The sequence below is a fragment of the Astatotilapia calliptera genome, chromosome 1 (genome assembly GCF_964374335.1).
Source record: "Astatotilapia calliptera chromosome 1, fAstCal68.1, whole genome shotgun sequence".
Classification (NCBI taxonomy): Eukaryota; Metazoa; Chordata; class Actinopteri; order Cichliformes; family Cichlidae; genus Astatotilapia; species Astatotilapia calliptera.
In genome coordinates, this window is record NC_137422.1 from 17,581,955 (window position 1) to 17,595,073 (window position 13,119).

At 41.9% G+C, this 13,119-nt stretch overlaps 3 protein-coding genes across 3 annotated transcripts; 2 read left to right on the plus strand and 1 right to left on the minus strand.

Annotated features, from left to right (window-relative positions):
* Position 1: 1 nt before the first annotated feature.
* trmt10c (tRNA methyltransferase 10C, mitochondrial RNase P subunit) lies at positions 2 to 1,808 on the minus strand. The gene has a single exon (XM_026165638.2). The coding sequence runs from the start codon at positions 1,592 to 1,594 to the stop codon at positions 77 to 79; it is 1,518 nt and encodes a 505-aa protein (XP_026021423.2). The 5' UTR covers positions 1,595 to 1,808; the 3' UTR covers positions 2 to 76.
* A 207-nt stretch (positions 1,809 to 2,015) lies between these two features.
* On the plus strand, positions 2,016 to 5,467 carry txnl4b (thioredoxin-like 4B). The gene is made up of 3 exons (XM_026165673.2): positions 2,016 to 2,222; positions 2,307 to 2,458; positions 4,620 to 5,467. Exons 1-3 carry the CDS (start codon positions 2,091 to 2,093, stop codon positions 4,783 to 4,785), a joined length of 450 nt encoding a protein of 149 aa, XP_026021458.1. The 5' UTR covers positions 2,016 to 2,090; the 3' UTR covers positions 4,786 to 5,467.
* Positions 5,468 to 6,450: 983 nt separating this feature from the next.
* Positions 6,451 to 10,619, plus strand: mrpl16 (mitochondrial ribosomal protein L16). The gene is made up of 5 exons (XM_026165685.2): positions 6,451 to 6,709; positions 7,814 to 7,885; positions 9,126 to 9,274; positions 9,837 to 10,130; positions 10,269 to 10,619. The coding sequence occupies exons 1-5, from the start codon at positions 6,640 to 6,642 to the stop codon at positions 10,458 to 10,460; spliced, it is 777 nt and encodes a 258-aa protein (XP_026021470.1). The 5' UTR covers positions 6,451 to 6,639; the 3' UTR covers positions 10,461 to 10,619.
* The last annotated feature ends 2,500 nt before the right edge of the window (positions 10,620 to 13,119 follow it).

Consider the following 13,119-nt stretch of genomic DNA (forward strand, 5'->3'; position numbering starts at 1 on the left):
CTTTTGCATTGTTGTCATTAAAGCAGCATTTATTCACTTTCAATTTACATTTACAAAATAGCAAAAGTTCGTTTTCTCACTCCTCATGCCACCACATCCTGTTCCTGCCTCCACTTTTTCTGGCTTCTATGTCACTCTTTAATGATGTCCGTACTTTGGTTCCAGCTGGTGTGTTTTCTCTGTCTCTTCCAGTGAACCCGGACTCTCTGTGCTCTTTGTTTTTAAATGTGTTTATATTTCTTTTCTCTCCTGACCTCGGTGGCCTGTCGCCATCATCTCTGGCTCTGTGTCTGGTAGTCTGCGTCTGTTGTTGGTGGAAGCCATCGTGCTTCCTTTTAGGCACAAACTGTAACGCCTCATCCCATCTCCCTCTATCCTTGAAAGAGAGCATAATGCGGATCATCTGATCCAGAGTCAGATTTTTGGCTCCCATCTCCCAGTGGAGGAACTCATCGAGGGGTAAACGGGCTGTGGCCAGCTTCAGACGCTTTGCATTGGCCAGCGATAAGCCTTTCTGGATCGAGCGGTCCACTAGAGCTCCGATGATATAAACCTTTGAGTGGTCAAAGGTGCGGAGGACGTTGGGCGAGTCTGCAGTGAGGTACACGAGCTGTTCGCGGGGGAACAGGTCAACGTGCTGCCGCTCAGAGGTGGAGATGAGTAGGCGCTCCCAAGTCTCTGCACCGTACCGTTGGAGCAGCTCCTTCTTGTAGAGTCCATCTGGCTGCAGGTTGCAGAAGTGGAGATGGTAGGGCTCAGTGGCACGCCGGTTTAGCCCTTCAACATCCATCAGCTGGGACACCGTGTTCTCGATCTCCCGTCTGGACATGTGCGACTCATAGCTCATGTCAAACACCAGCGGCTGACCGAACACCATGGACTGAGCGGACTTCCACGCCAGCAGCTTGTCCAGAGAACGGTCCCAGAATTGAAGGAAGAGTGTGTTTTTCAACCTGGGTCCACCCTCGCCCTCCCCTTCCTCTCCACTGCTCTCCAGTTCTCTTCTCTCCATCAAAGATGCTTCTCTCTTGGCTGCCTTCTGCTGCTGCTTCTCCTTACGGGCCTTTTTGTGGCGCTCCCTGATAGCCAGGTACTTCAGGTACTTCTTCCTGGAAGACTTGGTGGTGAGCTTCGCCAGTGTCTCCACCTCCTCATCAGTCATCTCTTCAGGTACAAGCTTTCCAGCTTGCTGCCACATCGCAACCAGATCCCGCATTGCCTCCAGAGAAGACCCGTCCTTTGAATCATCTCCTGGCTCTTTCAGGTTCTCATCATCATCACTTTCCTCTGCTTCATCTTGAACCTGCTTCTCATCAAATGCAGCCTGGGATCTCATCACAGACTTCCACCTGTCCAGATCTAGAGCCTCTGTTTCCTGGGTTTTACCTGCTTTCGTCTGCGCAGCATCTGTCCCCGCTGGGCTGATAGCACTGAGGAGGCGGATGGACACCGCGATGGACGCTCTGTGCCTGCTGGCCCTGCTGTTGCTAGTATTAAAACTGCACACTTGCCTCCCGAAAGCGCAGAATGACACAGAATGAGCGCATTTCCAAAAAACAGCACAGCCTCTGGGAGTGAAGAGCCGCAGCAACATCGCCACAAATGAAACGAAACAAGAGCTGCTTAGAAAACCAGGAGAGCCAGACTGTGTTTACAGAAGCGCTTCTCCCAGACTTCCGCTGTTATTCAAGTATTACAAGTAACGGCAACATCTCACTCAGAGTCCAGAACGTTCTCAGACGTGTGCTCACATGTGTTGACGGCCAGGCTTCTCAAACACTAGGGAAGAAGGTCACGGTGTCACACTATAATGTGTCGTAGAGGAAACAACGAGGTGGCACAGCATCGATTGTCTTTGTTGAGAAGAGAACACGAGCCGTTTTTAGCCAGCTAAATCTATACAATATATTTAAATGGTAATATGATATAATAAATTATAAACCACAGCTTATTTAAATTATTTCCACAGTGTCTCTAATTAAAGTTAAGGCGGATATTTGATGGTGTCGCACACGACGCAATGATGACGCACTTCCCTCCCGGAAGTAAAACAACCGTACAGGGGGAGACGTTAGCTCGTTAGCCTCAAAATGAGTTTGTTTTTGCCCAAATTAACGTGCAAAAAAGATATCGACGAAGTCATTAAAGGGGTGGCAGAAAAAGTCGTGGTTTTACGGTTCGGCAGGGACGATGACTCGGTGTGTCTGCAGCTCGACGAGATAGTAAGCTGAAACGGTGACATGAATGTAAATAATAACTGCTCACTCTCTACTTTAGCTCATGTGTCTCCTGTCTTTCTGTTGTAGCTCTCTAAAACGGCCCACGACTTGAGTAACATGGCGTCCATTTACATCGTCGATGTTGATAAAGCTCCCATTTACACGAGATACTTCGACATAAGCTACATCCCCTCCACTGTCTTCTTCTTCAACGGACAGCACATGAAGGTCGATTATGGGTGAGTGGACCTAGGGCTCAGAATGACATTAACCTAAAATCACTATAAGAAGACATTAGTTTGAAGCAGTCGAATAGCTTGAACCAGGGAAGTGACGCGAGTGATTATCGAGGGCCACTGAGCTACCCCTCAGTTACATTTTCCTTGCCAGGCTTTCTTGAGTTTTTTTTGTTTTGTTAAACAAACGCTTAAAAGATTACTTAGCAAAGAAGTAATCTAAAACACACACACGCACACATTGTGTCTTTAGGCAGCAAAAACACCTTATGTGTCTCTGCTTATTTAATTGAATCTATGATATGTGCAAAAGATAACAGACATTAATTGGCACTTTTCACCTACAAGGTGTATTACAAATAGCTATTAGCTGAAAACATAGCATTTGTGATCATGCTGTGCAGTGTTCCCTTAAAATACATATGAAAAAACTGTAGGAAGTCAAGTTACACAGACTGGCGTTTAATAAGCCACCAAATAAGGCAGAAACCAGAGATTTTTTTGATGGTAAACTGGTCTTGAAGTACAGAGAGAGAGCTGTGCGGGAAGTGTGATTTTTATCATGGTGGAAGCAAAACTGCCAAAGTAAGAGGAACTGCATGGCAATGTGTATTAAACAGAAGTGTAGTTCTTATCTTCTTAGCTGCTGGTTCAATGAATTTTGAATAATGAATCAATATCACATTATTCAAATTAAGAGATTTGAATCAGGAAATCAGTTTTTTTTAAACCCACCCCTAAATCCAAGTATACCTGGATAGAGAAAAAAAAAAAAAACATGGAAAATTATCAGTCATGAATTGGCCCCCCAAAAGCCCAGACCTTAGCATTATTTAAGCACTGTGGGGTCATCTTAGATATGTAGATAGATAGCCATTTACGTGCATATGCAGTGAGATTGGACCCTTTCTGACTGTACATACAAATCCCATACTTCACATTGGGAAGACATGTCAAGAGAGGTAGGATGGAAGCAATGAATATGCAATATATGATGGAACATGAGGAGGAAAAAGAACTCCACCCAGACTGAGCTAGTACAGGACGACAGTTTGAGAACAGAAAAAAAACACCTCAGCACAGAGAGCACATGAGTCTTCACACCACCATATAACATAAAGGACGTGCATCGGAGCCGCTTGGAGGGGGAGGAGGGTGATTGTATATCTGTGTCTGATTACGTGTGTCTGTGTGCGTGTGTGTATCCTGTATCAACTGAAAAGAGAGCGTCCTTTCGCCCAGTTCTAAGCAAAAGTCAGCAGTTCTCCAGCCGCCGCAGTTGGCCTTGAAGGATGTGGCCAGAGGGTCAAATCACAGTCCTGTTATCAGGGGGAGTTGTTCCAGCCAGCTTTTGGCCTTGAAGCCTTCTAAGCTGACGGCCGGGTAGCTGAATAAGATGATGGTTGTTTGGTTTAAGGTTAGAGTGACCGGGCTGCATTTGATTTCGCAGGTGATCTAATATCCATCACTGGTCCCCAGGTCTATCCAGTTCTCTTTGCAGAGCTGTGAGCTTCTCCAAGATCTTATCCATATTGCGTTCAATAAGCACGGTTTGAGTACTCACGGCTCTGCCCATCGCGTCGATCTTGACAGACAACAGAACATTCATTCCTGAAGGCTGTTTACAGATGTTATATAAAAGCTTGCCTGTCAGTCTGCCCCAGGGCAGCTGTGGCTACAATGTAGCTTGCCATCACCAGTGTGTGAATGTGTGTGTGAATGGGTGGATGACTGGGTGTGTAAAGTGCTTTGGGGTCCCTAGGCGGGACTAGTAAAAGCGCTATACAAATATTTGCCATTTGCCATTCCTGAAGGCTGTTTACAGATGTTATATAAAAGCTTGCCTAAGAGAGTTCAGGTTGTGTTGAAGAATAAAGGTGGTCATACCAAATATTGACTTTCAAACTCATTCGAATTTTACAAACTCTGATGCTCTATTTATTTTGACACGTTTCATTAACGTTGTATTTCCGTTCCTAATTATAAAGAAATAAGGGATTTCAGACTTTTTTCAAATTCATTTTGATGGCATGACTTTCAACTTAAGAATAATCAATGTCAATTTTGTGGATACATATCAACACATACCAAAAGTATAAGCTACTGCTGATGCGCAAAGAGTCAGAATAAGGCCAACAGTTGTTAATAATTGTTTGTCTTTCAGCTCTCCAGATCACACCAAGTTCGTTGGCAGCTTCAAAACCAAGCAAGATTTCATGGACCTGATTGAAGTGATCTACAGAGGAGCCATGCGGGGGAAAATGATCGTCCAGAGTCCCATAGATCCTCAAAATATTCCCAAATATGATCTCCTCTACCACGGGATTTAGAATCGGTGACTTTATTCATTATGTGATGGGCAAGAAGCTCTGCAGAGTAGCACTGACGGCTGCTGAATGAGTAACAAGAGACATTCAGACTTTGAACCACAAAGTAGCTGTTTGAGGAATACTAAAGTGCCTCTGATTTAAAGACTGTTGAACATTTATTCTTTTTTTGTTGTTGTTCTTGTTGTAGAGATCAAATTACCGACAGTGTTTTTGCCTTTACAGGGAGTGTGACAGTAAGGAGGATTGCGGGTTAGTAAAAACAGATATCAACAGAAGTGTTTTGCAAATATTTGATGATATAGGAAATGCAAACCTAAGGGATGTAAAGAGTTTGACTGCAGGGTAGTCTCTACCAGTTTTTAACAGAACTATGTGGGAGGCTGGAAAAACTGGAATGAGTTCAAATTTTACCTGTGTTAAGTAATGGCAGGTGCGCACTCTGTAGTGGGATTTGTCAAATGTTTCATAGTTTATTTTGTTAACACTAAAAAAAATTTTTATCAGTGAAAAATATAATTTTGGTGTTTTTTGTTTTTTTTCTGCCTTCTTCACACGTTTGATAGGCGTGAGTTTTGATGCACTGTGTTAGCGTTTCCTGTGGTAAACCAATGTATATCAGCAGCGAGATGGCACATTTATCCACTGTGCATGCTCTGCTGTTATAATAAAATTTCAACCATCATTTTTCTCTGCGTTCTCTCGGCTCAGCCCTCCTGTTGGACAGGTGTCTGTCTGTGTGGAGTTTGCATTTTCTACCTGTTTAGAACAAGTTTCTTAGGATCACTGGTGTTAATGTAAGGGTAAGGTAATTAAATTTGATCTTCTGATGACAGCAGTGGACTGTGGTATAGAAGCTTGTTTCTGCCACTGAAACAAACACGATTGATTGGCAGAGATAAGTTGAAATTTTCATCTCAAATTGTCAACTTAATTTGAAATTTTACATTTTTTTTTTTTTTTCAATTTTGAGTTCAAGTTTCTCAACAAGGTGAGTTAGTAAGTTGAAAATTTCAGATGATTATTTAGAAAGTTTAAACTTATGGGTGGCAAAAATGTATTATTTTCTAAACTTTTGTTTGTTCCAGTGGCACAAAAAAAACTTCCATAGAGCAGTGTGCATACGTCTAAAATCCCCCATAGGTGGATAATAGAAGTAGGTTGAGATCTATTGACCTTATTAGTCCTCCTAGGACCTGGTGTTCACATATGTGGACATAACATTTTGGGTCCTCTAGACCAAAATACAAAATTTTGCTCTACAAGGGCCTGATATTCACTTACGAGGACATGATACTGCTACTGTTCTATTGAAATTTAAAACAAATATCCTCATATGTGCATCTCATTTTTTGTCAGAAAAAAAAAATCAGGTAAAAAAAAAATAAATCTGGCAATTCTTTGTTTTTAAACTTCTCAGGTCCCAATCAGCCCAAATATCAAAGAGAAATTAAAAATGCATGCCATGAAAGAGTTCGAGTCTTAGGAGGTTAAGGTGAATTTTTACTGTGTCAGCTTCTGAACTCATGTGCTAAATGTGTATATAAATCAAATACCACAATAGATTTTGTACTTTCATGTGATATGTTTATATCACATTAAATATATCAGATTAATGATAATAATGACAAGAAAAAGCCAGAAAGAGGGCTGTAATACTTTTATTGTGAAAGACACGAACACCGGAAATGTTTCTTTTTGTGCCGGAAGTCTTACAGTAACTCCGCGATGGCAGCGACCTTTTGTCCAACGTGGTGTTTGTAGAATTTTATATTATTCACACACCTAAAATGCTCGTATATGTACCACACGGAATGACTGTTTGGTGTTTGTAGGGTCCATTTCAACGCTAACATCATGCTCTCCCTCATTAAAGCTGCTGCCGGCGGGCTGACCGGAATCTGTCAAACCAGCAGTCACCTACAAGGTAATACAAGCTAGCTAATGGTAACCTCATCATAACGTTAACCTCCAGGTAAAGGTGGAAACGGGGCATTTTGATTAGGTTACCGACATTCACTACTAGGTAGACGAGACTGCAGCTAAACTGTGTAAACCTTATTTTCCATGCTAACGTTACACAGTTAGCCCATAAAGAAAGGCAGTGTATGAAGACAGGATCCTGGCCAGGGTTATCAACTAGACGGGCAACCAGCCAGTAAACACAACAATTAAAAATAAAGAGTGAGTTCATTCGTATATCACAGTGCAGTAATGCACCGCTGTGTGTATGGTGTGGTTACTTTAAACCACACCATACACACAATTACACCAATCCATGGATGGGTGTAAGTAGGCTCGTAGAGAAGCAGTCACAAGACTACAGAGAGAAATCATGAGAGATGTTCTCTCTGGTGCCGATGTGGATCAGTGAGCTCACCACACACTAGTACAGTGACTGTAAGGGCACGGTGTCTTCCAACACATTTTCACTTGTTTTGCAGTTTATGAGTGAGGTCCTGCCTTAAAACTGGGCAACTGGGCCACTCACACATGCATACTACAGGATTTGGTCAGCTGTGGAAACCTTGCTCTTGCACTAAGTTTTTGAGCTGATGGTAAGGAGATGAGGTTTGGGGCTCTGAGGTTATTGAATCAGCAGAGCTTTGGCAATTTTTCACTCGGCATGCAGGACTTGGACAGGACTTGGACCCCCAAGGTCCTTAACGCTGAGGCTGATTGAAGTGATTAGACATTTGGCTACTGAAGCACTTCTATGACAGAAATGCCATATTAATTTTATTCAACAGGATATGATAATTACATTATGCCAAACAAGAAACCTGCAGTTAACAATAAGCTGCACATGTACAAAGAGCAGCTGACTTCCTGTAAAAGCTGGACACACAGTAAATAGATTTTCCACACAGGACATGACAACATCAGTTTCAGATGAAGACAAGTTCACCGCAGACTTGCTTCAAGCATATTTTTCGTAAATATAACAGCCTACACAAGTAAGACTTGTTTTGTTTCTGAAAACCACAAAATTCCTCTTGCACAGTTGTCTCACGTGTCGTTTACTCCACAGGTCCTTTGCACAGCTACTTGAAAGTCCTCTCTGCAGGGCTGAAGACATATGAAATCCCTCCAGACTACAGTGGTAATTATTCATCTTCTTTTCACTTATTTGTGTCAGGCTGTTTAATTTTTATGGCTTTACACTGCTGGTCCAGAGTCATGCTTCATTCTCATTAAACAACCCCAACCATGACTTAAATCACAGCATGAAGCTTTCAAAAGTAACCCCAACTCTCAACCTGCGGGCCTTTATATGCTGATTTCTCCGCCTATTAAGAAAACCTGAAATATATTTATTGTTTCAAAAATCATGCAGAGGGATATACCAGATGTGCATGAGTCAGTAGTTATGATTCATGTGAATAGGGCTGTTTGATATAACGATTTATATATATATGACTATATAAAAACATCTATCGGTTCATTTTACGCTATAGTTTGTTTCATGGTGTCGCAAAATAAACTGTTTACGTCAATATTTTTTCATGGCTCTATTAATTTCTTAAAGTTCTCTCTTTCTCTTATATTTAATATAACCACACTACAGACGGACAAGCGCCTGTTTTTATGCGTTGTCGTTAGCAACAACAACGGTAAAACCGGCATGTCCGCTTGTTTATTTTCCACATGAACCTTTCACAATAAAGCTCAAGATCCTGTTGAGACTTTTCAAAATAAACTGAATCATGTGAAAGAGTATGCAGAGTATTTACGGATGAGAAGCAAAAAAGCCGCCAGGTGTTAAAAAATAAACCTTAGACTCAAACGTTAGAACAGGCTTTTCCCCGCAGCACGCTGTGTAATAAATACTTTCTCAGTTATGCACAGGTTCAAAATTGAAAAGGTGAAACACGTTTATCTCACTGTAGATTTGGAAAGGTCACCAATCAGACTGCACTGCGATGTAAACATGAACAGTGGGAAGACATCTATAGTTTTCCTACAAACATTGCTGACATAAATGTGCCTGTAGCAGGGCTGTACAAATCTTTAGGGTTTGGGTTTCTTCTAGATGTGTCATGGCAACACAATTCACACTTTGCATGCGTCAATCACACTTTGCATGCGTCAATTCACTCCTTTCTGTTGTGAAAAGGTCGCCTCTGATCCAAAACACCCGTGGAGGAAATTGTGCCGGAGGTGCAGTTTTCACCATGAGTGTTGCGTGGACTATTAGTATAGCAGTTAGAGCTCCAATCCCAACCCTTCTCCACATAGCAACCTTTTTATTTGCATCCAGCACCCTCAGTTCTGGTGTTCAGTAGCAGGTAAATATGTAAATATGTGACATGTTCCTTCGTGCCTGTTTTTATCCTCTACAGATGTGGTGCTGCCAGACAAGCCCAAACTGAAGTTTTTGAACAAGGTGCCGAACTTAAAAAAGGCCAAGAAAGAGGCAAAGAAGCTGTGGGATATCCAGGGCCCAGCTAAATCTGCAAATACCTTCACCACGGGACAGTACGCTATTGTGGTGAGTGCATTTATCTTACTTTAGATATGGCTGACAGTAGTGTTGCATGTTTTACAGGATATGACTAAGTGCCTTGACATTTTGTTTGTTCTGTGCTGATCAAGATTTATAGTTAAAATAAAAGGTGACTCAACCTGGTTCTTTTTTAATTTTACTCAAGATATTTTTTTTAAAGTACTTGCTGGAAAAACTTAACAGTACACCTGCAAGTTAAATGAGATGAAACGGCACCTGTCTGTCACACAGCGGCCACAGCATGGTAACTTTAAGCCTTTTACACAGTTTAAATGAAGTGAGGTATTTGTCAGTTTGGCGCGGGTAGATGGTGAAAGTGAGTGATGGGAAACAAAGCCGCTTTTTGTGCCAGAATGTTTTGTGCCGATGTTGGCTTCTTTAAAATGGGTTTTTATGTGGATTGATTTCAGGGACTGCAGTTTTTGGCATTAAACTGACTTAAGAGTTGCTGCCTGGTTTAATCTGTGTGCTGCCATATGTTTTTTTTAAATAGTTAAAAAATAGAGAATGACACTAAGTGACCTGTTTTCTCTGATCTGATATACAGGCCTTGGGAGGTGGGTACCTCCACTGGGGTCATATAGAGATGATGCGTCTTACGATCAATCGAAAGATGGACGCCCGGACCACGTTTGCAATGTGGCGCATCAACGCCCCTTACAAGCCCATCACGCGGAAAGGTCTGGGTCAGCGCATGGGTGGGGGCAAGGGAGCCATCGACCACTACGTGACACCGGTTCGTTACGGACGTTTGATCGTGGAGGTGGGAGGAAAGGTGGAGCTGGGCGAGGTCGAGCACATCTTGACTGAAGTGGCAAAGAAGCTTCCTTTTCCTGCGAAGGTGAGATCACAGATAAGGCATGCGCTGGTGGGAGAAAAAGTCTGAACTGTTTTCAGATGATGCGATTTGATTAGAAGTGACCGCAGTTTTTACCCACTGGTTCTCTGTGGTAACAGTATTCTCATGTCTTTATTCCAGGTAATGAGCAAAGAGAGTCTAGCAGCCCTGTATAAGAAACAAGCTGACATGGAGCAGAACAACCAGAATCCCTGGAGCTTTAAGAAGATCGCACAGGGCAACATGCTGGGCATCAGGAGGGTGCTCAGCCCCTTCGACCTGCACAACCACGGACGCTTCACGGGCAAATTTCACTTTCCACAGAGGGTGTGACACACCTGAGGGACTGAAATTTAATAGTGTTGTAATGTGAAGAAGATTTTGGAATTCTGAAATGCTCCATCTTTCAGTTGTATGTCGGGATCTTCTGTCATCTTTTTGGGTTTTTGTGTGTTTTTCCAATTATGTTAGCAAATATATCATGTTCTTAAAGTGGTGTTTTTGTCTATTTTTTTTGCTCATCACAGTTTATAAGGGTCTGTACTCCAAGAGTATTCGTCAAATGTTAGTGAAACTTGCAAACAATGATCACTTAATGGCTCTTCACCAAAGTTAGGTCACATGTGTCATTTTACTGGAAATAAAATGAGAGTCGTAATGGTTTGTGAGCTGGCAGGCTGCCGTGCCACTGGCATTTTGGTAATGCTATGGCTCATTTTCAGTTAGCTGTTTAACTCAGTTTTGTCTAATAGGGGGAAATAAGATGTAAAGGTTAAACATTTGCATGAAAATATAGATTTGAGTGTACAGATTACACCACATGGTGTGCGTCGGTTGCTCCAATATTTACAGTCTTCTTAAAGTGATTAGCAACACTTTGAAGTGGGGAACATGAAATCTCTGACTTGTGGCTTCTCAGCTCAGTGGTTAGCATTGATCCCTCACAGCAAGAGTCCTTTGTTCCCGTCTCTGTGGAATTTGAAAATATTCTCCCTGCTTTTATGGGTTTCCTCCAGCTTCAGGAGCTCTGTTTCTTCCTGTCTTCAAAAGCACACAATGTTCATGCTCCCCCTCCAACACTGTGCCCTTCAGACATTCACTTGCTCACTCATTAATTACTCATTAATAGTTATTATGGCGAAACCACCGTCAAGGCACTTGCTTACTATTAGTTCTGAGGCTGGAGACCGTGGCAGAGCTGAAAATCTTATTTTCACTGGGAGTGACGAGAATGGACAACATTAGCAATAAGGGAAAGCTCAGACTGACTATTTGGAGAGGTAGGGTTGAGGACAGTGTTGCCAACTCCTCAGTAAGGAAAATCGCTATTGGCTTTCCTAAAAGTCGCTAGAAGTCGCTAAATGACGTCATCACCTAATTTGCATAATTGGTCATGCTAATGTAATTGTGACCTACGCTGTTGGAAAGAGAAATAACTTCGTGGAAGAGACATAAAGTGAGCAAAAAAACGTCCTAAATACATTTAGAATTTATCTAGAACTACAAATTAAATTTCTTTTAGCAATTATTGTTGTTTAATGTCACAATTCCAACCCTGCTCCTTTATCCGGGCTTCGACTGGCAAACGTGACCCGAAATAGGCACTCTGGTGGAGTTACTTTATGTGTGTGTGTTTATAAGTAGTTTTAAACCTTGTGATCCACAAAACAGCATAACAGTAAAAGAAGAACTGACTGCGTTACAGTCAGTGCGGAGCAGCGGCTTCGCTCATGCACGGTTCATTTGCAGTTTGGACGCATAGGTGTGAACATCTCCTGCAGCTGGGGGAGGACTATCCTCCGCCCGTTTGCGCTTTGGCACGGGTGAGGTGCCCACGGCAGCATCGCTGCTTGTTGAGAGTAAGAGCAACACGCCCTTTCACGTCAAAAAGTCGTCATAAATAAGTTTCCAATAACACCAGGAAAAGTCGCCAAATTTGTCGCTAGTCACTTTTTAGAAAAAAAGTCGCTAAGGGGGTCTGAAAACCCGCGACAAAGTCGCTAAGTTGGCAACACTGGTTGAGGAGGAGTGTATTTAGACAAACAGTGCTTGACAAAATAAACGTGGAAATACTTCATTTTTACAGTAACCTTTACAAGTCAACCTTTTCAACGGAGAATGGCACTGTGTTTCTGGAAAGTCTTAGAGGCCTTAATGGGACATTGGATGTGGATACACTTCTATAAGAGTTGAATTGGAAGTTAAATATTTAGGTATAGTGATTTCTAAAAATATGTCCCGAAGAGAAGACAACAACATCTGCAATCGTATCGTCGACATGAAGAAATCCCTTAGTCGTTGGTTGACCAGGGATATCACTATATTTGGCAGAGTCATCCTTTCCAAAGCTGAAGGTATCTCTAAATTAATTTACCCAAGTCATTCTCTTTATATTTCTCCCCAAAATATTAGGAAAGCCAGCTCAATTATTTTTCAATTCCTATGGAAAAACAAAACCCACTATATTAAGAGATCACAGTTGGTTAAAGACTATGAGAAGGGTGGTGTCAGAGCCTTAGACTTTGAATCAATGATCGGAACTTTTAAGATCAACTGGCTCAGAGCTTGCTTATCTCAGTCTGATTCCATGTGGTTTCATACCCAGATCTTTATTTAAGGAACTAGGAGGAATTGATTTTCTATTAAAATGTGACTTTGAGACTAGTAAAATACCTGTTACACTCTCTAATTTTCACAAACAGATTCTTCATTTTTGGAAAATGATGTTTACACACAACTTTTCTCCTCACATGTCGACCCTATGGAACAATAGAGTGATAACTGCTAACAAAAAGACATTATTTATCAGGAACTGGTTTGAGAGTGGTATCTTGTTTGTAACTGACTTGCTGGATTTGAGTGGTGCTCTATTGGATTACGTGTCTTTCTCAAAGAGACACGACTTTAATTGTCCATTAAAAGAATACAGAAAAGTTTGCTGTGCTATCCCTTTGGCCCTAAGGCAGCTGATACGCAACACAATGCTACACTC

Coding starts and splice junctions, on each gene's coding strand:
- trmt10c (XM_026165638.2), bottom strand. CDS start 1,594: ATGTTGCTGCGGCTCTTCACTCCCAGAGGCTGTGCTGTTTTTTGGAAA.
- mrpl16 (XM_026165685.2), top strand. CDS start 6,640: ATGCTCTCCCTCATTAAAGCTGCTGCCGGCGGGCTGACCGGAATCTGT. Junction 6,710..7,813: donor AACCAGCAGTCACCTACAAG/GTAATACAAGCT, acceptor TTTACTCCACAG/GTCCTTTGCACAGCTACTTG. Junction 9,275..9,836: donor CGGGACAGTACGCTATTGTG/GTGAGTGCATTT, acceptor TCTGATATACAG/GCCTTGGGAGGTGGGTACCT.
- txnl4b (XM_026165673.2), top strand. CDS start 2,091: ATGAGTTTGTTTTTGCCCAAATTAACGTGCAAAAAAGATATCGACGAA. Junction 2,223..2,306: donor GTCTGCAGCTCGACGAGATA/GTAAGCTGAAAC, acceptor TTTCTGTTGTAG/CTCTCTAAAACGGCCCACGA. Junction 2,459..4,619: donor CACATGAAGGTCGATTATGG/GTGAGTGGACCT, acceptor TTTGTCTTTCAG/CTCTCCAGATCACACCAAGT.